General features: G+C 43.1%; 1 protein-coding gene across 2 annotated transcripts in view; it reads left to right on the top strand.

Moving 5' to 3' along the window:
- Nucleotides 1-9,198: 9,198 nt before the first annotated feature.
- The window catches only part of MAPRE2 (microtubule associated protein RP/EB family member 2), a 59,607-nt gene continuing 46,420 nt past the window's right edge, over nt 9,199-22,385 (top strand). The window contains exon 1 of one of the 2 annotated variants that reach the window (XM_027713940.2): nt 9,199-9,396. In XM_027713940.2, coding sequence (XP_027569741.1) covers nt 9,278-9,396 — 119 coding nt within the window. In that variant the 5' untranslated portion in view covers nt 9,199-9,277. The remainder of the gene's footprint in view (nt 9,397-22,385) is intronic. The other variant, XM_027713957.2, reaches the window with a different exon arrangement.

Here is a 22,385-nt window from a genome sequence, read left to right as displayed (position 1 = left end):
TCTAATAGGTCAAGCTCCAAAAGTCCTCTCGGGGAATGCCTGTCAGCGAGATAAGTTTCTTGACACAGTTTGCAAGTATTCTTTTTTTAATTCATACTACTAATAAAAGTGTAACATGGTTAAAGCTGTCTGTGAAAATTATTTGTCCTCTTTGTAAAGCCTTAGGATAAATGCTAAGATGATAATGAACATTGACTTGCCATGGAAATGGCAAAAGTCAATGGAAAAAGTCTGTTTTCCATCAATAAGCGAAGAAACTAAAACTTTCAGATCAGTAGGGGTATTGTGTTAAGTAGCAATTAAATTATACTCATAGAACAGTTTCTTGCTCCCAAATGCTTTACTATTTACGAATAGAAAGTATTAGTTACAACTGTGTTACAGGTCTAAATCCTTAACAGCAAGTGAAAAAGCATGTGTATTAGAAATTCTCAGAAAGTAAAAAGCAGACTACCTCAGATGCTTGCATTTGGCCTGGAAGGAGCCTGAAATATCTAAAAGCAAGTCTATTTGAATGGCAAGACAAATTTCTGTTTAAAAATCTTGTGCGTAATATGTACATTTGCTCTAGCTCAAAGAGGAGGCAGATCTTGATTTCTCTGTGAGCTAGTGATCACAAGCAGATCCTCACAACCTAGTTTTTCAGAGGTGCTGAGGTGCCTCAGGGATTTCAGCTCTTTAGTGTGTTAATGGCAGCAATGTGTCACACGAGGTTTGTGAATTCCGGCTGTTATGCAGCCCTTAAATACAGGTGTCGCTTCTTGGGATGGCTGCGTGTGAATGTGCATGCACCTTAGCAGGCAAGTACTGCAGCCCATTCCTCTCGGCCTGGATGAAATGAGGCGTAATTAGCTAATGACAGTATGTTAGCTGGACAGTAAGTGTGCCGGGGGACTTGGCTGAGGGAAGGAAACCAATTTGACCCAGGTTCTCTGCAGGTGGCTGAGGAAGGAAACTGGAAATTGCCCAAGCCCACAAAGGATTATGCCCGACAAAGGAAGAGTGGGAAAGAATAGGAGAAAAAACAATGGGAAAACCTCAGGTGTGGAAGAAATCCTGAGATAAAAAGGAGGAGGCATTCACTTAGTTGTAGCAAGGGAGAAAAGGGATTGGATTGGGTTAGGTTAGCTGCAGAGCTGGAAGTACTGCAAGAATCAGAAAGCAACCCATGGAAGAAGGGATGGGAATTTACCATAGTGGTGTTGAGAATGGAGCTTGCACAGACTTGTGACAGTAAGTGTTTTGAGGAAGTTGGTCAGCAGGGCCTGTTTCTGTGCTTGTAAAATGAGGAAAGCTGACAGAAAGTAAGTTTCTGTAAAAGGCTATGAATGTCCCAGATAAATGCAGTTATCAAGAGAGGGGAAGGTGGCATACAAACAAAAAAGCACACCACTTTCTGTGTAACTTCTTGGCATTCACTAATTTGATGGGCATGTGAGACGCATTGGCCCTGAAAGAAGATGATTTGTAGCACTCTGTAAGGTCCTGAGGAAACTGTGTGGAGTATTTTGCAGCAAGGCAAGGTTTTTGGGCTGGGGTTTGCAATCACAGAAATACTCACACACTACTGAATGACTTGGCAGTGTGATTTTGATCCTGGTCAGGCATGAATGCACTCTGTATTTCTTTCACATTAGCTAGAGCATGTAATACTGTTTATGTTGGCTTTTTTGCTGGATGTGGGAGGACAGACACCTAATTAACAGTTTCCTGGGACTAAGTAACCCCTTCAAATCCTGGTTTGTAGTGATTCAGTCCTTTCTGTTAGCTGGTTGAAACATTCTTGATCCAGTAATAGGTATCCAAAAAATTTAATTGACCATCTGCTGGAATCATAACGTTCTTGTACCAGCCTTCTCCCTTCCTCTTTAGCAGTGGTGAGCATCTTGGACAGATCAGACAGGTTAGTAAGTGTTAGTAAGTGTAATGTTCCTTGTTATGGGTTATAAACCCTGTGCAAGCTTCATGTATTTGGTATCTGTAATGCTGACATTAGACAAGGTGCAACACTATGTTGGACAGATCTTAGCCATTAATTGTTCCAAAGCATTTTTTCCCCAAACATTTAAACTTCTCCTTGTGTTATATACAGGTATCAGATAGTCATGTAGAGCGTTAACTTACTTGGATAACGTGCAAATAAAATGGCTATCAGCTTCACACCACCTGTTGTATAATAGGAACAGAGAATCATTGATCCCAGGAGCCATTATTAAGAATTCTCGAGTTCTTAGTGTGTAATAACAATGCCAAGTTTCAGCAGGGTAATGAAACATGTTCAAAGTCGTTGTCTACCAGTAAAGGTATCACTTTAGTATGGGATACGGCCATACCAGTTTTTCATGTTAGAAACTTCTGCCCTTCATAAAGTGTGGCTAAGCTGCTCCTTTGTCCTCCCCCATGCCCCAGTCTTGCTTTTATGAAATATATCAATAGACTGAAAAGCTTTCAAAGGGTATTGCTGATATTTTCCATGTAGAACAGAGAGAAGGAACGTCAGAAAGGGTAGATTGTCCACTCCCACCTGATTTTGTCACCTTTCTGCCTTTTTTGGGACACCCTCTTTAGTCCCAAGAAAGCCAAAGGTTCCTCAACAGTTGAAAATACATAAAGAAATGCTAGACTTACTCTCTCACATTCCCAAATCCTTCCAGACTTTTACATTTATAATTTGTTTTGTTGAAGACATGAATATCTGAAGCTCTGACTTTTTACCAGTGGTATTTTTCCATACTGTAGTGTATGGAAACGTGAAAATCCTAAATCCCTCTTTTCTAGAACACTGATCTCACTTTCATTTAATTAAGATTTTGTCATTCTCTGAAAAAGTCCAGGAATCCAGATTGCCTGAACATTTTTAATATTTTTATTTTGGCTTTCCACAGTCTTTACACCTGAACTCTGACAAAGCTCTGACAAGCCCAGAAAACTAGTTAACTCCTCGCTGCAAATGGAAGCAGCAATGGTACATCTAGAACAGCTCCCACCAAAGAATTCCATGTAAATGCACATGCATGAGCAATGAGTCAGTCTCCTGTCTCAATTGCTTTCAATCAGTATTAAAGGCAGAGTGAGACATAGGAGTCCTTATTCTAAGCATTTATTGATCACAACCTCTATTTTTAGATGAGAGCAGCTCCCTGAGGTGTGTCTGAAACTCTGCTATAGCCCACTGGGTTTCACTGAACACAAATATAAGAGACACTATAGAGTTCCAAATTTTGAGTTGGTCTGGAGTTAACGGAACAAAAAATTTCTTCACTTTGGAACCATCCGTCGCTGAAGTGTTTCCTGCTCTCACTGGAGCTTTTTGTTATGTAGAAAATGCTGGAAAAAAATATTTTGGCTGTTCGGTGTGAACTTCTGATGTTTTATGTAAGGAGTCCTTTGATGTGTACTGAAGAGTGCTTCTTTCTAAATAGGAATTTGGAGAGTTTATTCCTTGAAGCAGCTGGATTTAGCTAATTGGATTTAATAAATGTCCACTAAACCTATTTATTAACTTTATTCTAAGAATTAATATTAGAAGTATATAACTAGTCTTAAAATACCTGTTATTCAAGGGTTTCACAGGAAATCCTGTTCCCGTGAACATAAAAATCCTTGTTTTGTAGACAGACTCTTGAATTAATCCTCTGATTTCTATTTAAGTTCTACATTAAGGTTTATATTAAAGGTAACTATGGCCTTTTTAAAGGAAAATACCCAGTCTGGCTCTTGAAGATGTCTCTCTTAAGCGATCAATTCATACACCAATGGTCAGATCAGATTTGCAGCTTATAAGACTAAATTTTCAAGAATACTTAGCTGGCAAAGACTCTAAGATTTGTTTTACTCTTCCTCACAGGCGCAGAACACTTCTTAAAATGTTAAATGTGACCTCTGAAATATAAATATGTCTCTATATTTAAAAATAGACTTGAATTACCTCATAGGGATATGGTCCATGCACATTGTGTAATTGGGACAGCCCTTTCTTTTTTTTTTTCTTCTCTTTATCTATCTCTCTCCAGGGAAGGCAAATAATCAAGACTTTGCTTAAAGTGGCAACACTAGAATCCCCAAGGGTGGGAAGCTCATTCTTTGTCTACAGGATGTCTGGAGTGATAAGTAGCTGTTTCAATACAACTCATGCAGTGTTTCTTTGTCCTGACAAAATTATCATTTGCTGTTTGGTATGGCGAGTTTAAATGCAACGCGCCCTGAAATTTAAGGCAGAGAATGAGGTAACGGGATGAAGGTGGGGGAACTCCTTCAGTGCTGTGTAAACGAAGAAAATCTATAAACTTGCGGTTTCAAATTTCAACTTGAAGTGATTTTACACCACAGTGGGAGTTTTCCTTTGGGCTGATCAGTGCTGTTGACAGTATGTCAGTGAGTTCTGTGTAACCCAGGTCAGCTTGCAGTTTATCATGCACCATATCATGTCTGATATATATTCACTGTGTTAGTAACACTGCTGTTGATGATTCCTTTTTAGATGTTTCTGTGCAATGTTATCACTAATTTAGACTGGTGCAAGCCAGTGCTCTGTATTAGGCATTCAGTTGCAGATGCATCATTTGTACTTCCCACAGATAACGTGCAAATCTGGATCTCCTTAGTCTTCTGTTCTTAGTCTACTAGATGCAACTTAAGAAATTAGGCTGATTCTGATGCAGCCTAATTAAGTATACTCATGGTTATACACATCTTACTGAATCTACTCATGCTAGGAATAAATTATGTCTGTGTACCTTACTTAATTGGGACTTCCTTTAAAAACCAAGATGTTCCCAAGACTTAACAGAGTAACTTTTAGCTCTTCCAAAACTTTCTTCCTGATTTGCTTTATTCAGTTATTTTCAAATCTAAACACTGTTGGCCAACTCCTTGAGGAGGGAGAACATATTTCTGGCATAGGTGTCTGATTAAACACAGGCTTCAGTGCTAGAAGTAACCAATTTTACTCTACAGTGTCTAAACCTGTGGCTTTAGAGAATTCTGTTAATCTTCATCCTGATAAAGGAAGACTATGAGAATAGTTAAATTAGAAAAGCATACTACATTGCTCAGGACTACTGCTTTCCAAAAGTTGTTGTTATCTTCTAACTGTTTTCTGAAATCTGATTTTCTTATTTTTTTTTCCCAGTGGAAAAACTATACTTGTGACAGGAGTGTTCATGAAACTCTTCAGAAAAGTGATGTACATGGCCCAAATTAATTATACTTGCATGGTGTCTGGGCTATAATCTGAGAACAGTGCAAAGAATATCACGAGCTTGAACCTGAACTGAGATGTCAGAGATGAGGAATGCTCCTTGCCACTCCAGGGTTAGATGTGTTTTTTCCTTAATCTATTTCCCTAATGCTCCCACCACCCCACAGTTATTCAAGCAGTGGGGAATTTCTGCAATCATTAATTGCATTTATGGTTTGGCTACGTAACACGCAATACTCCCTAAAACCGTGGTTTTTTTAATCTTCTCACAAATATACCAGCAGAAGTCTCTAGCATGGCCATCACCTCTGTTTTTGAGGCTGTACATTGATTGCTTCTTATCAGCCTAATATAAAATTCTGGCTTGAGCATGTCTGAGGACTTTCTAATGCTGCATTTTGGGCTTTTAAAGGATTTCACTCTCAGGCATCCTAAATTATGCTGCATGGCCTTTTTACTGCAGTAAGTGAAGTTTAGAGCAAATAAAGAGAGAGGAACTGAAAACGAAAACTCTGAGGAGAAAGGAGCAACCAGATTTTGGAGAATGATGGCTAGGCCTGCTTTAGTACTTGCTAGTGTTTGCTCTACCTTGTTCACCCCAGCAAAAATCGGAGTACTGGAATGCAAGTGCTGAGGTAGAGAGTGCTTTTTACATCAGCACACTTGCTGTGTGGCTAATGTGGCATGGGAGCGGGTGGCCCTGAGAGGATGCAACATCTCCATCTGTGGAGATTTTTGAGATTTGGATAGATTAATCATGTCCCGAAATGTGACCCGATCTTGTGTTGATGATGATGATCCTGCTCTGAGTGGGAAATAGGAATGGATGACCTCCATAGGTCCCTTCCAGCCATTGCATCTGTGGTTCTCAATGCTGAAGATCTATTACATCAGGTTTTGTAATCCACTCTTAGGCATTAATTGCTTTCCTGGCTCTTTGCTTAGTGTGTATATCTCTTGTGAGTACTAGATTTCGATACTTTCAACATACCATAGTTGGGACTCTTTAATCAACACCATGCTGACCTTTTATTCTTCAGGTTGCTTCTCTGTTTGTATGCCTACTGCATGTAAAAATCTACAAAGGCAGCACAGATGCACAGACACCTAATAACAGCAACAGATTTCCTATTTCTTGCAGGACCTCTTAGCTCAGAATAATGAAAGTGGGAAGAAAATCCTGGTGGCTTCCAGCACTTAAAGATAAGAGTGGTACTTGTGGGCCACAGAGCGCCCAGAAACAGAGACAGAGGCAGTAGAGTAGAGGGAGTGCCGTGCATATGGAATCCATATTGCACCCTCTGCCCCCCAGCCTGTGCTAGATCAACCAAAGCAGCACGTGCTTTCTGAAAACCAGCACCAAACTGCTTTGGTTGAGGCCTGGCTCAGCCTCTATAGAGGTAAGGTATTCTGTTTAGGCAGTGTGTATTTTCTGACCTTGAATCATAATGCAGAGGCAAGAATGGGTCTGAAGTGAGGTTGCCATGTTCTCCTTACCTGCACTTCTCTTCTATAGCTTTGTCGGTACATGTTTTAAACAGTTTTGGAGACTTCCATAAAGAAGCTTCTGTTCTTTGCCACTGATGAGGAAGTAAAAATATTTTTACAAGTTAGGGTTGAAGAGTGTTTTACTGCTCACTGCCTAGCAAAGCAGGTAGGGTTATGTCTGGCAGATAAAGACCTGCTATAGATTATTTTGATATTCTGTCACCATGTAGCATTTCTGGCTTCTCCATGTTCTTGGGTGTTACTAAGACACTGGTCTTTTTAGCACAATGTATTTTGTTGCTTGTTTAGAAAAAGACTCAAAGGTAGCTTCCTCCAGTGCCAGAGGAATGGAACACTTTTCAATAAAGTGTACCGACTGCGAATGTCCATAGATTGCTTACTGAAAGAGAAATCTGAGTATATTTGAAAACCTGGCAGAAAGAATAAATAAGACCTCCTGTCTTGGTGTTCAGAGGACAAGTGACAAATTGGCAGGCTAACTTGAATTTTGTTAGAGATTGCTCTGTGTGTGTTTGTGTGTTAATGTATACGTCTGATGTAAATCTAAGTAGTTTCTCAACAGTCCAAGTACTGCGCAGTTGGTGTTCAGTTATTGATTGTATTTACCTTACTCTGTGAACGCAGAGTCTATGTCATGAACATTATCATGTAAACTAAGTTTTCAGTAAAGTGTCATTTCAGTCTGAAAGGTTAAAGATTAGTTAAATTGTCATTAAATCTTCTTTTTTTTGCAGGAAAAAATCTAAGTATAAACATAATCAAACTCATACTTCAGAACTTCTGAGTTAAAATATCATCATGTGTCTCTGAGAACGTATTAGAAATACTCACATTGCTCTTTTTGTTTGACCTGCCACCTTAAAACTCATTTTAAAAAAGAGTTGGATTTGGGGCCATGTATTTTTTAAGATGTTGATAAATTGGCCCAAACATTTTGCATCTAACAGCCCTGAGGTCATACAAAGCTGTTAAGAGACTGTGCACATAGTCACTGTTGTTCGTTTTTGTTTAGAGAAAACAATTTGTAAATAGTTGGATAGTTTGTTTTTCTAATGTGGTAAATGTGTGAGTTTTGATCCACTATTGGGATGTGAAGGTAGGTTTGGCCACAGTGAAGTTCAGATCTGCTCCTGGAGATGACCGGAATTGCTCTGTGGTTAATGTCAAACTTTGAAGGGCATTGCTATTTATGCAAGGAGAGATATGCAGAAATCATAGAGCTATGCGGAGGGAAATGGAGCAAGGAGGATAAAAAACTGTTTTAGATGAAGGGGAGGAAGAGATGAGAGTTGTGTGAATGGTGGTGCTAGCAGTGCCAGAAGTTCAGTGCTACTGCCTTGGCAGGTTTTTTCCCTTCTTATTTCTGATCCAAGCAATATTTTGAAGGATGTGCCATCAAATGTTTTTTCTATGTAAGCCAAAGAGAAGGAGAATGCTGGAAATGTGCAGTGCAGCTTGACAGGTGGTGTACCGTGCTCTCCAGTGAAGCCATAAGCAGGAATAGAGAGCTTGGTAACTCGGCCATCCTGGTGCTTGGGGTGGAAATGCAGGCAGAGTAGCAGACGCAGGAACTAGGAAAAAAATAGCAATTAACTTAGAACCTTCTCAGGCTTTTTTGTTATTAGGAGTCCATGACTTTTGACATCCTTGTATTCTCATGTCACTTAGTATTTATGTACTTTCGTTAATAAAGGGTTCACCATATGAAACACAAAATCTACTCTATGATTCTTTAAGCTGCAGCCAGGGTAGGCGAGCTTTGCGCAGTGGGGATGTCCATAACCCGGAGCACACCAGCACCGAGGGAAGACGCTGGGGAAAGCTGGGCGGTGTTCCCTGCTGCGGCTGGGCGGCGTGTAACCGAGCAGCCCGCTGTGGGGGCTCCTTCAAAAGGAGGAGCTTGAGCCCCAAATAGCTCCTTGGTGTGGCGAAAAGGCGGATGATGCGGAGGTACCGGGGGACGGAGGGTGATGAAGACGCGTCGGGCTTTGAGGTCTCGGCTGGTCTCGTAGAACCAGGGCCACAGCGCGGCTGCCCTTGTCCCGGGTGGCACTGGGCAGGGGGACGGCGCGGTCCCTGCAGGGGAGAGGCTGTGTTTCCGTGCCGCCCACGGGCGCAGGGACACGTGCGGAGGCGGCGGGATCGCCGTGCGGGCACGGGGAACGCGTGGGGGGTGCCCCGGGCGCTTTGTCTGTGCCTGCCCCGAGAAGGGGCCGCCGAACAGCTCGGGCTGGTCCCCCGCGGGGGACGGCGGAGCCCCCGCACGCCCGGGGCGAGCGGCTCTTTGTGTGGGGGCGCGGGGCGGGGCGGGCGCCCCTTCCCTTCCTTCCCCGCTCCCTCCCTTCCTTGCCCGCTGCCGTCCCCGGGCGCAGCGCGGCGCCGGCCGGTTGCCATGGCGAGGGGCGGTCACGTGTGGCGGCGGCGGCGGGGCTGACGCGGGCGGGGCGGGGCTGACGCGGGCGGAGCGGGGCGGGCGGGCGGCGAGAGAGTCGCGGCTGCCGCCACCTTCCGCACACCAGCAGCAGCAGCGGCAGCAGCGCGGGGCTCTGCGGAGCGGCGGGAGCGCCAATGCCCGGACCGACCCAAGCCCTGTCCCCAAATGGCGAGAACAACAACGACATCATTCAGGATAACGGGACCATCATCCCCTTCAGGAAGCACACGGTGCGGGGGGAGCGCTCCTACAGGTACGGCGGGGGGGCTGCGGCGGCGCGGGGGGGAGGTTGCATAAGGAGGGCGGGCTGCAGCCCCCTCCTCTCGCCCCGGCCCCGCATTGTCCGGCTGGAGAGCGTTCGGTGCATAGGCGGGATGTCTGCGGGGGCTCGCCGCGCCCGGGCGGAAGAAAGGCGGTTAAATATGATAAAAAAAAAAAAAAAAAAAAAAAAAAGAGAAAGGGGGGGTAAAATAAAAAGGAAGGAAAGAACGCACCCCGCGCAGGCAGCCAGCTCCCCCTGGAAAAGAGCCGCAGCACCTCGCTGCGGATCTCGGAGGGGAGGCGGCGCCGTGCGGGAGGCGGCGGCCGCGGATGGCGGGGCGCGGGCAGCCCCTGCCCGGCCCGGGGACCCGCTCCGGCACCGGGCACTGCCCCCCGCACGCCGCTGCGGGGGTGACAGCCGCTCCCCGCGCGCCGGGGCGGCGGTGACAGTCCCCCCGGTGCCTGCGCGGGGGAGGGCGGCTCCATCCCCGCCCCCCGCTCCCCGCCAGCCCCATTTTGTGTTTATTTATCGTTCCTCGTTTTGGGGGGACACACGTCTTTTGTTGCAGTTGTAGGCATTTTTGATGAATCGTTTGGCATGCGTTGCTGGCGGCGCTTTTGCATGAACATCTCTGACAATATGTTCCGGCAGATAAGCTCATTAAAATTGTTTGCATTGTTTGATAAGGGTCGTGGCGCAGCCCGGAACGCAACTGGTTTGATGTGCTCCTTGTTACCGACTCGAAGGGTGATAATACGGCCCGTAGCTCCCCTTATGTCAATATACAGTTATTTTAAATGCTGCCTGGATGACAGCAAGCAGTGCCTCTGCAGAGAACACGCCCCTTAAAGCTGATTTTCAAGCAACAGGAAATGATGCTGCTCTCAAATATCTGACTAAAGTGGCGAGTTGTATGCTCGATTAGATGAAAACAAACGTGGATGACATGGCTTGTTTGTCTGAAGAAAATCACAGTATTTTTCTTCTGCTAAGGAGTAACGGAGCTGCTACCGGTGTAGCTGACCATTAATAACCTTAACAGTGAATCTCATTGTTGATCACACTCTGACGCGTGATCTCGAAGTGTGTCGGCGATCCCTGTGTGTGGCTTGTTTGAATTGCCCAAAATTTAGTCCATCTCACTCTAAATCTGCTGATACTTTGTGCAGTGGAGCCCCAATGCACACATTTAGCACGAAGTAGCAAATTTGCTTTTGTAAGGACCTATTTCTACTTGCAGAAAGCCTGGAGCTCTCACTTCCTATATGTAGATTTCAGCTGAGTAGTACAAGATTCCGTTTTAGAGGAAAGCTGGTGCACCTAAGCAGAAATATGAAATATATTTGAAATACCGTGCATCTGTGTTTAGTTATTCTGACATGTCATAGGTGCTACTGATTGCTGTCTCACTTCTTCAGAGGGGTTCTTTGGAAAACCTCTGTTAAATCAGGTTCTCCATTTTCTTTTGGAATAGGTTTGTATGTGTTTTTCTGCAGCCATCAACAAGTCAATTTTCTTGTCCTTTCATATCAGACACTGAATTATGTCTAGAAAAAACATTTTGCAAGGCTGCTGTGTTAAGCACCTGATGACAGAAATAACTGTATCATTTGCCCAATTTTTTGAAAATTGTGAAGTTATTCTGCGTCTGAATAGCCTTTAATCCAGAGTAGTACTCCTTAGTCTTCTAGGGATTTGAATCCATTTGTATTCCTCTCTAGAGCAATATAAAGGAATACAGAACTCTTAATGCTAATGTTGCGTGTTACTTTTGGGCAGTAAATAAGTAATCCGGTTCGATATATTTCAGAAATAAACCTTTAATGCACAAATAAAAATTTCCACTGGGGAATTCTATTTGGGTTCTTTTTTCCTTGTGGAAACTTACCCTGATCTGCACAGTCATGGCATCCATATCTGTTGATTTCTCACTTTCTCCAAGGGACAGAATGATACTTAACTTGCTCTCATTTCTAACTTTAAGTACTTTAGGAAGTAAATGGCAAGCATAACAGAAGGGAAATGTTAAAGAAAATATGTGAAACCTGCTGTGAAACTTCTCCTTGGTTTTGAAAAAAATGACTTTTAACTTCCATGGAAACCTTGACTAGTTAGGTGAGTTTGGTGCTTGTCCAGTTTGAGCTGCAGCAGGAGCTCAGTAAGTATAACAGATGAATACCATCAGTAAAGTGCCTGCAACCACGCTGGACTGTCAGTGCCATTGCTGACTTCAAAGCAGCCTTACGGAGCAGCTTGTACGACCTTACCTCATGACACATCAAGTTGTTATGCCTCTGACTGTTGGGCTGGCTTGTTCTATGTGCATCTAGGAATATGAAATAAATATGTCATTAAACACACCCTGGAGCTTGACATCAGATCAGCAGTTACTTGTACAAAGCTAGAAGTACGTACTTTGCTTGTAAAACACTTGTGCGTACTGCAGCTTTGCTCTTAACCTGCATCTCCCATGGGTATACAAGTTCAGTATTTGCCTTTAAGTCCTTCTCTCCTGTAATATCAGAAATGCATTCTCATTTTACAACTTCTAACATGTTCTGTTTCATAGATGTTTTAAAACAAAAGTAGTCTTTATTGATCAGAAAATTTGTGTTTATCAGGTTGGATATTCTCAGACCTAAAAAAAAGCTTTACTATTTCTAATACCAGGTCTTACCAAAGATTTAATATGCAACTCCTGAGTCAGACATAAAAACAGCTGCAGTTTATAACTTTTTACAGACTAGGAGGCTGACATGGAAGGAGATGCCATAAGTTATCCACTGAATTGAGGATGCAGCAGGGAATTGAACCTATACCACGAGTCCTAACCGTATGCTCCATATGCAAAGCCACAAATAGTTTTTCCAAGTCTTCCAAAGGACGTATTATATTGTGCAGACTGAGACATACGGGCCCAAGGTGTTAAGTTTCTCATCCAGCTTTACTTAGGTGGTAAATGGAAACCAGGCACTTCGGCATAAAATATAGTCACAGGATGATGTTACACCTTTTAGAGTTAATAACTGTAATCAGTCTGTATTGCTCTAGTAAAATGCTGTTTCATGTCCTCCAGACTGAGTTTAAAATTTTTTTGGTACTGAAGCATCTTTTTGTTGGCCCAGAATAGATTTGGGTTAATTTCTGAGAATGGCACTACATTTAATTATAGTTTTGCTTCTGTGTTCAAAGAAGTCTGAAAAAATTTAATGAGAAACCAAATCAAACGCTGTGTGGAGAACTTTTTTTAAAATAGGGTATGTTTGCAGTGCTTTTATTGCCAGAATCTGGGCATTTTGTGTGGTAGATCAGCTCATCATATTTTTAAAAGCTAACTGTACAAAAAGTTTGAATACTTCCAGGTTTGAATGATATACCTAGCCCACCCTGGTTCTAAAGGGGAAAACTGTTGTACCCTCCTTTGTAGGAGACCGTGCTTAACTTTTGGTTTATCTGTGTGTGTTGCTAGAAAAAGGCTTTTCTGGTCCTTCATCCCTGGCTATATTTAGTTTTATACCCAGAACTTGCACGAAGTGGAAGGAGGGGGGCCCAACTTCCTGATTGCTTTTCTTCAAATCACTAAGCTGAAAGGAAAGAGTATTTTTATTGTAGTTTTTATCTATGAGCATGTACCTCTCTAAAGTTATGTTTTAAATATCTGGTTTTCCTAAGTGTTGTCTTCCTTCTAGAAGTCATTTTGTAAGCTGTCAGTGAGCGATGGTGCTCTGCATAATAATGAAAGCAGGACAGAAGTGGCGATTTCCTCACCCACTGCTGAAATAAACTGTGGGGTGCTACAGAGCATGTCTGGCTGCCTTTTACAGCAGTATGAGCTGATAACTTCCATGCTGAAAGTGGAGATTTACGTTATAGCAAAATCTGTTTTGGTCTTTGCCTTCCCACCTCCCAGTGAATTGCCGGATGCAGGCTGGCCCTGGGCAGCAGAGAGCATCCTTCCCTCCGCAGGACCTGCCCCTGTCTCTGGTGGCTCTGTGCCTTCCACACGTGTGGCTTTACTCAGGGTTCAAAGGGAGACCTACAGCTGTGCCTTACTGTGGGCAGAAGGCATAAGTCAGACTCTTTTGAAGGGTCTTCTAAAATTATGTTCCATTGAATATGGTGAGCAGGTAGTTCCACTGAAGTAAAAAAGACCATTTGTGTTGATAAAATTAATATAATAATGCACAAACTTGCTGAGAACTGGGAGACAATACACAGTAAAAGCAAGGAGCTATCTTCTCGCTTAGTAGTACAGACAGGTGTGACTTCTGAAACTGTAAATGCTAGTCAAAGCAAATGCTACTATTATTACTATATATTAGTAACTGAATCATTATTTTCAGAGGCATTTGCTGTTCACCTAACGGCTTTGTTGCAGATTATGAGAATTTTGCACTAGATTTCACTGAAAGGAGAAAGTCTATAATAAATGTTTAAAAAAACCCCCAGCAACAAACCAACATAAATCACACCCCATAAATTTGGCTTGAGCTTTTCTAAAAGTGGTATTTTTGTGATAACCCCCTTGTCTGTCAAGCGTCTGGATTGCAACAAGATATTTGCTAGCTAACAGGCAGAAGACTGTCCTGATGACTTAGAGCCAGCAGCTACTAGCCAGCATTAAAAGGGACCATGCAGAAATCTTTCCTTGGTTCCTGTGAGCTTAGGTACCCACTTATTTTCTCTTCTTTCACTTTCATAAAGCTGTCTTCCTATCACTGCCACTGCTGCTCTTCTTTAATCTTGTTTTCTGATTAGGGAGTACTCTGCCTAGAGAGAGCTGTTTTGGTGAGTATCTTCTGCTGGGTCCAGCTCTCAAAAGGCACAGGGTGAAACTGTCTGAAGATAACATGTGAGTGCATATAAATGTGTCTGAGGGTTATGAGGATGACTCTGCTCAATACTGCATCAGTAGTTTGAAACCTAGATAATCCCTGCCTATGTTATTGGGCTACCTCTCTTGACGTGGATTTGATCTTCCTTGAAGAAAATATCCTCACAGTGTTCTGGGTGTTGGGGGTATTTGTTTAAATCAGGGGCTAAGAGGCAGATAACTTTATGGGATTTCAGGAGAGGGGAACAAAACAGCACTCCACAGACAACCCAGTTTGCGTAAGGAAATGGAGGTGATTTTCAGACAGCGCTATCTTCTCGGATGCACCCAAGCACTCTCACCAAAAAGTCCTGAGAACACATAATCTGCACCCAGCCTCCATGGGTTCCAGAAACATCCTGTAGGTGGGAGGCTGCATTCTGGTTTTTGGTGTGTGATGTGATTTTTTTAAACTACCTTGTTGAGCTGCATAGCAAAAGCAGTGTGTTTCTGACATATTAACAGAAAAGGAGCAAGTTTCAGATATTTGAGAACTGAACCTGATGCTGTCACTTTTAGAAACAGACAGTTTGACTTCTGCCTAGTGTCTTCAATCTAGTGTCCCTGGAAAACAGGCACTGAAAAATATGCTGCATTGTAAAAGAAAGGTGATTTGGAGGTGGGGCAAGAGATCCTGATTAAAGCTATTTCTTTGGCTAGTTCAAGGGAGATGCAGCACCCTCATGACAGTCAGGCTGGACCACAGGAATCGGCATACCTGGACTAACCTTGAGATATAAAACTTGTTTTGGGAGACAGTAAGAAAAAAAAAAGTGTGGTAGGTCTGCATTTCAAGCCTTGGCCCTTGAATGAGTGACTCTTCAAAAATATCTTCAGAGGTCTTGTGTTTTGGTGGGGAGGTTAGTTTAATTTGACAGTCTCTTCTCCTTCCTCATGTCCAAAGCTAAGTATAGCAAAGGCTTGGTAAGGAAGAAGATAAATCGTGTGCCAGCTTTTCATTTTGGAGATGAAACTTTCAGCCTTTGTTTGATAATTGAAAACGAGTGGTCTCACCACATCTGTTCTCAATCATGCAAACCGCTGAGTGGGATGGCACGAAGGCTGTAGTGCAGAATAAGTGTTGTGGTGGTGGTGGTGGTGGTGGCAGCAGCAAGGCTCACACTGCACCAGGACAATGTTTGGATACTTGCATCCCTGCATCCTCCTCGCTCCCTGAGTCCTGGCCTCCAGCTAGCAGCACTGGTTGCTCACTTCCAACATCAGTGCTAGGGAACGTAAATGGAAAACATCCGTGTTTCTTCTGCGGATGGCGTTAGCTGTGACTGCGTAGCTGTTTGGATCTTGCTCAGATCTCTGCTGCCTGAGTCACCGATTAAGCATCTTTTTCATATTGTTTCATTATAATTAGGTGGGAGGGGAAGTGGAATATCAACTATAAGAGTTTACTAAGCATGCATTTAACTGTTGGGATTTTAAAAGCTGTGTTTGGGGGGGGTTAACACAATTTTACTGTCTTCACGCTATCAAATATTTAATTCAAAATGAAAATATTTCCTATGATATTTTGACAGAAATTTATCTAGTTTTCTAGTGGTATACTAAGTTATTAAATATTTTGTAGAGAGAGCTCTGTATACTGAAAGCACAGCCATTAAATATCTTAGCTTAAGCACTCTGAAATAATTTGTTTCCCGTAGAGCCTCATGCTTAGCGAAGGGTGCTTTTGTGTTAAATCTGGGTTTTTGCTATGCTATCCAAACAGGAAGCGTAAACATTCATCAGTGAGTTGAGACTTAAGGATGTAGCTTCCTTAGGAAATCCTGCAACTGTGCCAGATCATTCTGCCTGGAGAGAAATATGCCATGCAGGTTGTGCTGTTGATCTTCTGCCTTGCATATGACCACCTTGTATTGTTTCAGAGGTTTAATTTTCAATATTATGTTTCTTGGCTACTTTGGAACCCTGAGAGCTAGTTAGCAAAATCTGTGGACTTCAGTTTTGTCTTTTAAGAGCAACTCAAGCGAATTTTCCTTCCTGACAGTATGGGTCCTTAGTACCATACAGATTTCCTACCCAAGCAGCTGTAATTATTCAGAGATGCACATGAATGCAAATTCTTGCCTGTCACTCTGGAATGTGGTGTTGATGCTTGGAAGGGCTTGCTGGCAGTATGCGTTAAACAATTTTGGGGGAATGAAAATTCATTTTAGGCAAATTTTACATGGTTGTTATGCCTCGCTTCTTAAGGTTAATCTCTGTGGAGCTAGTCCAGTAATATCATGAATAGGAAGCACTAAAATATTTGCAGTAGAATACTCATTTGTTTTACTTATGGATTCAGTGTTACACAAATCATAGCTTGTTAAAATAACTATAGAATCTATGAGTAATTGTTTGTATGGAAGTGGAATACATAGCACAGTGATATGAAAGTCCTGCAGGAGTTTGCGTGTACAGAAAGACCATGGTGTGTAGGAGTGCTGAGAACATGAAGGCAGTGGTAAATGGTTGAATAGAAGTGATACATTTTCCCAAAAGGACACAGTTCACATGTAATTTAGCCATTTTATTGGAAACCTTGGTATGCAGAATAGCGTTAGTTGTATTTTATTGAATTATTGTTTGCGGTCCATATCACTCCTTGCCCATATTAATGTTTCAAAGTTACACATGATGTAGATTCTGAATCACAGTCTGAAAACACTGTTTTCAGTAAACACATTCATGTCGTGCCAGTTGTCAGATTCAAAGAGGCATAAGGAATATTTTTTTTTTTTCATTTAATATTTAAATCTCCTACGAAGACAGGCTGAGAGAGCTGGGATTATTCAGCCTAGAGAAAAGAAGTCTCCAGGGAGCCCTTAGAGAAGCCTTCCAATACCTAAAGGTGGCTGACAAGGGAACTGGAGAGGGACTTTTTACAAGGACATGTAGTGACATGGCAAAGGGCAATTGCTTCAAACTGAGAGTAGGTTTAGATTAGATATTAGGAAGAAATTCTTTACTATAGGGGTGGTGAGGCACTGGAACAGGTTGCCTAGAGAAGTTGTGGATGCCTTATCCCTGGAAGAGTTCACAGTGAGGTTGGATGGGGCTTTGAGTAGCCTGGTCTAGTGGGAGGTGTCCCTGCCTATGGGAGGGGGTTTGTAACTAGATGATCTTTAAGGACCCTTCCAACCCAAACCGTTTTATTATTCTGTATGTTTCTGCCTGCAGAAGTTTGGCTCTCTAATATACCTTTGTGTATATACATATACATCTTTGGTCCCCAAGTGTGAAATGAGTTACACAGCAGTGGGGGTGCTCTAGAACTGCCTTGTCTCTCAGGCAGCTCTATTTTTAATATGGTGAGGTGTTTTTTTCCACTACCACGTTAAGCACACCCTCCCAGTGCCCCTCCCCCTCCCCCCCTGCAATTGTTCCTGAAGTGCTATACGGTGTGGATCTGGTGGTGCTGGTGAACAAGATGAACATGAGTCAGCAGTGTGCTCTTGCAGGGAAGAAGGCCAAGTCCATGCTGGGCTGCATTGGCAGGCATGAAGCCAACAGCTCCGGGGAAGTGATTCTTCCCCTCTGGTGCTTCTGAGACCACATCTCACATACCGTGTCTGAATTTGGCTTTTCCAGTTTGAGAAAGACAGTGTCATACCAAAGTGAGTGTGATGGAGGGTCACCAGGATGATCAGGGGGCTGGAGCATCTGAGCTGTGTTTATTCAGCCTGGAGAAGAGACAGCTCAGGAGAGGGGAAGAGCTCACTGCAGTCTTTAGCTGTCTCAGGGGAGGCTGGGTTTAAAGAAGATGGAGTCAAGTTCTTTGAGATGCATGGGCAGAGGATGAGAGGCAATGGCAGCAACTGCAACAGTAGAAATTACTTTATATATTGGGAGAAATGTTTTCACAGAAGGGATGGTCAAACACTGGAAGATGTTACTCAGAGGAGCTGTGGAATATCTGTCCTTGGAGGCACTCAAAACTCAGATAGATGGGATCATTGGTAGCCCTCTCTTGCTGGCTCTGCAGTGAATGGGAGGTTGGAGCAGATCTCTCTGGAGTTCCCTGCCTACCTGAGTCACTTTATGATCCCATTCTGTAACTCTTAATAGGCATAAACAGCTCATGACTTAGAAATAAAGTAATGAAATCGCATGCTTTAAAAGTGAAAGGAATATCATCTGGCAACAAATTCCGTACTGCCATAAGGGTGAAATCATCCTTGTCATCAAAGATTTCAAATGGAAAAGAAAAATGTGTGTTTTCAGTTTCGGTTTGACATCATCAATTTCAACTGTTTTCTAGTTTAATTCTTGCAAAAGCTATACTGCTGCTGCTGCAGAAGTGTATTAGTTACTTCATATTGCATTCTCTAAATCACTGGGAGCAACTTCTGCAATTTAGTACCCTGAGATGACCAAAAGTTTGTAGAGATACAGCAGGGCAAAGGGATAGTTTTGCTATGTCATAAAAATTAATTATGTGCATTGCAAGTAAAGATTATGTTTTGAAGTTAATAGCTGATAAATTGCTCCCTCTGCTTTTAAGGAATTGTATATTTTTTCATGCAGAATTTTCTTTATTGATAAACTTAATCTGCAAAAGATGTTTAACTGTGAGCACAGTTCTTAAACTGTGTCAGATGTCTGCTTAGTTTGACATGCTTTTACAGGGAGTGGTACAAAACTGTCTTGTTGCATGGCCTGCAGCAACACTGAGGGGATTGAAGAAACTAAATATTCACATTGCAGCACAGATTACCTTCTTAACTACATTTATATGTAGTTGAAGGCAATTCAAGCAATAAACTTTTTTTCCCCTTGTTTATTCTAGGAGTTGAACTTGGTAATGTCACCGTTTGCCAGCTGGAAGCAATAGACTTTAGGAATTGACCTCAAGATATTTCATGAAAGGAGACCAAATCCTATTAAACAGTACATCTATGCTTCTCTTAGCTTAAGGTTCAAGACTTTACTGGGACTTGTAGATAAAGATTGTTGTAACTAGTTCTGTTTTTACAATCACAGTTGCATCAAAGCAGTAGGCCCCACCTAAAGAACATTACTTGGAAAACAGAGGTTTGGGGATTTCCCCCTTTAGATAGGCAGAAGATGTTAAAATCTGATGGAAAATGCCGACTTCACAGACCTTCAAAGACCAACGTGGCTGAAAAAATACGTTTTGGGGAAACTTAACTTGATGCTGGTAGCCTCAGCAATTGTGTTGGTAGTGCAACAATACTAAATCAGTCTGTGGTTACTGGCACACAGCAAGAATAATACGTTACATAAATCACAGATGGTTGAACTAGCATGTTCCTAAAGGGCAATTTACTTCTTGAAGGATTAGTGAATTCTAGTTTTAGTTGCTCCAAAATTAATTTAGCAGTTAAGCAATTGCACTTAGAAGTTCAGCCCTGTTCTGGATAGTGCTTGGTAGGATTAATTCTTAAGTGCAAGTCATTTATTGGTAATACATTGAGCACTAGAGTAATTTAAGAGTGCTTCCTTGTCTGTTATAGTATGAACTCATAAGAACAAGGGAGGAGGTCAAGTTACTTCGGTATCCAAACCAAAATAAAGTGTTGCGGCTGGTAGTCTTAACACTTGAAATCTGTATAATATTAATAATGGTTTGTGGTGCAGCAGAGGTCCAGGGACCCTGGCAGCCCCTGTGCCGCGTGCGGCGGAGGTCTGGGGACCCTGGCCCCTGGTCGTGGTCAGCCCCTGCCCTAACCCCTGTGGGAGAAAGGAGAGAAAGAGGGGGAGCCTCGCCAGCGGGTACTGCGCCCCCGTGGAAGAGGAGAGAGGAGCTTAGGAGCACACAGAGGTTTGCCGTTCCAGGTTTGGGGGCAGGTTAGCAAAGGCATGTAGTGCTTTTGGAAAACCCCATAAAAAAGTACGGCGAAATAAACACTTGAAGAAAAGCACCAAGATCAGTGTTTACAAAACCATAGTGCTGTCTGCTCTCTTATATGGTTCCGAATCATGGGTCATCTACCGCCACCACCTGCGTCTCCTAGAACGCTTCCATCAACGCTGCCTCCGTACAATCCTAAACATCCACTGGTCAGACTAATACATCTATTCTAGAACAAGCAGCATTGAGGCCATGTTGCTGAGAACACAGCTACGCTGGGCAGAGCACGTCTCAAGGATGAAAGATCACCGCCTCCCTAAGATCTTGCTTTATGGTGAACTTGCCACCGGCTGCCGCAAGAGAGGAGCCACGAAAACAAGATACAAGGACTCCCTGAAACAACATCTCAGCCTTGGCCATGTTGATCACCATAACTGGTCTACTCTGGCCTCCAATCGGGAGGCCTGGAGACACACCATCTATAACGCTGCTGATGCCTTTGAGAATGCATGCAGGATCACTCTCGAGGAGAAAAGACAACGCAGAAAGAATCACGTCTTGCAGAATACACCATCTAAGGAGTCTTTCTGCTGTGCCTTTTGCAATCGGACATGTCTATCTCGTATTGGCCTCATTAGCCACCAGCATGCTTGTAACAAAGGTGAATAGAGCCTTCCTAAATCTTTGTTCACGAAGCCTAGCCATGATGTTGTAGGGAGTTTGTATAAGCCGAAGACAGGGTTATTTATTTGGGCCTGTGTCATCAGCATTGGAGATGTTAGAACTCTTAAGATTTAGTGTTATAATTAATACTGGTTTTGGTCTAGCTTTCACTAGCAGTTGAGAGAGAAGTGGAAGAGAGGTTGAATGCAGAGCCTAGTGAAAAGCTATGTAGTGTGTTGGTGCAGTGGTCTCCAGAGGCAGTGCTGGCAGGGGAATTACAGCTGGTTCGGGTCCCAGGTGTTGCCTGGAGCTTATTCCTAGAAACCTGCCCACTGAATTTGCTGCATACCCAACAGAAAGCCTCATGCTTCTCCTTTCCACCTCAAATGTCAGCAGAGCTGTGGTAGCAGTGGGAACTCTGGGCAACCATACTAGAGTTTAATCACAAAAATACACAGCAGTTTTAGAGAGTGATGTACCAGTGAAAGCAGCCAGCATGGTTGTGTGTTGCTTCATGTGTTGTCACATGCTTGTTTACAACTTCAGGGTAAAGGTGGCTTAAAATAAGTGTTGTCTTATACCCCTGATCAGTGTCCTCATCTTCCTGCCATTCAGGGACTGAGCAGGGCTGACTGCCTGGCTGATGTCTCAGCAGCTCTGTCGTGCAGGCTGTGCTCTGGAATCTTTGCCCATAAGTCCTGGGATGGTTGCATGAGTGGTTGTTGTGCTGTTTCTTGTCCCTTACTTGGTGTCACCTCAGACACCTTCAAAGTGAAGGTGGCTAAGGCCACTTTTTAAGGAAAGCCCCTTTCAAAGGGCCTTGTTCCCTGTGGTAACTGGGAGTTGGACCCAATGATCCTCGGTGGGTCTCTTCTGACTCGTGATATTCTGTGATTCTAACATACATGTTTATTAAGGTTAGAATAAATGTTGTAATGCATAAATCTGTGTGTATCTACACTTGTTTTTAATGTAGAAGAGAAAAAAGTTGATGCATGACAAAGTCCTTGTTCTCTGTATCATATTGCATCATTTGTGAGTAGAAAAGGTATATTGCAGTCCCTTCTTTGCTAGTGCAAGAGATTTCCCATGAGAGTGTTCTCCTTGTTATCTTTGCCTGCCTTGGGATAGCCAGGGTTTATTAAGTGTACTGCAGTCTCACGTTAGGAAATGGCAGTTATGTGTTAAGAGAAAGGCATTGTATTTCCCCTTGATGAATCCTCCTGTTTTCCCTTCTTCACAGACTTCTGAAATGCTTGAATGCTCAGTGCCCGTCTCCTGCTGAGTCACTGCCTCTCTTGCCTGGCTCTGTGCAGGGTTCTGAGGCACTTGGAGGCTGCTCAGACCCCCTGTCAGGAGGGCTGTATAGTATTACCAAATCTCATTTGGCATTACATTATGCTTGGAGTAAATCAGCGTGTTACTTTAGCCTTTCACCTCCGAATGTATACATGCCGGAGAGGAGGAGGGCAGCAGCAAAACCCCGGATAGGTCAAAACTAAATTCATTTGGTGACTTCATCTGTCTCTAGTTGGATCTCTTTCCTGCTGAAACTCTCAAGTCTGCCTACAGCGTTTTCTGGACTTAAAAGGCGGAAATGGCAGGAGTCGGAGCAGCGGAGCTGCTGGGCTG

The sequence above is a fragment of the Pipra filicauda genome, unplaced genomic scaffold (genome assembly GCF_003945595.2).
Source record: "Pipra filicauda isolate LSUMZ 115617 unplaced genomic scaffold, ASM394559v2 scaffold175_size1500280_pilon, whole genome shotgun sequence".
Classification (NCBI taxonomy): Eukaryota; Metazoa; Chordata; class Aves; order Passeriformes; family Pipridae; genus Pipra; species Pipra filicauda.
The sequence above is the reverse complement of the archived record's forward strand: the minus strand, read 5'-3'. Positions and strand labels throughout refer to the sequence as shown.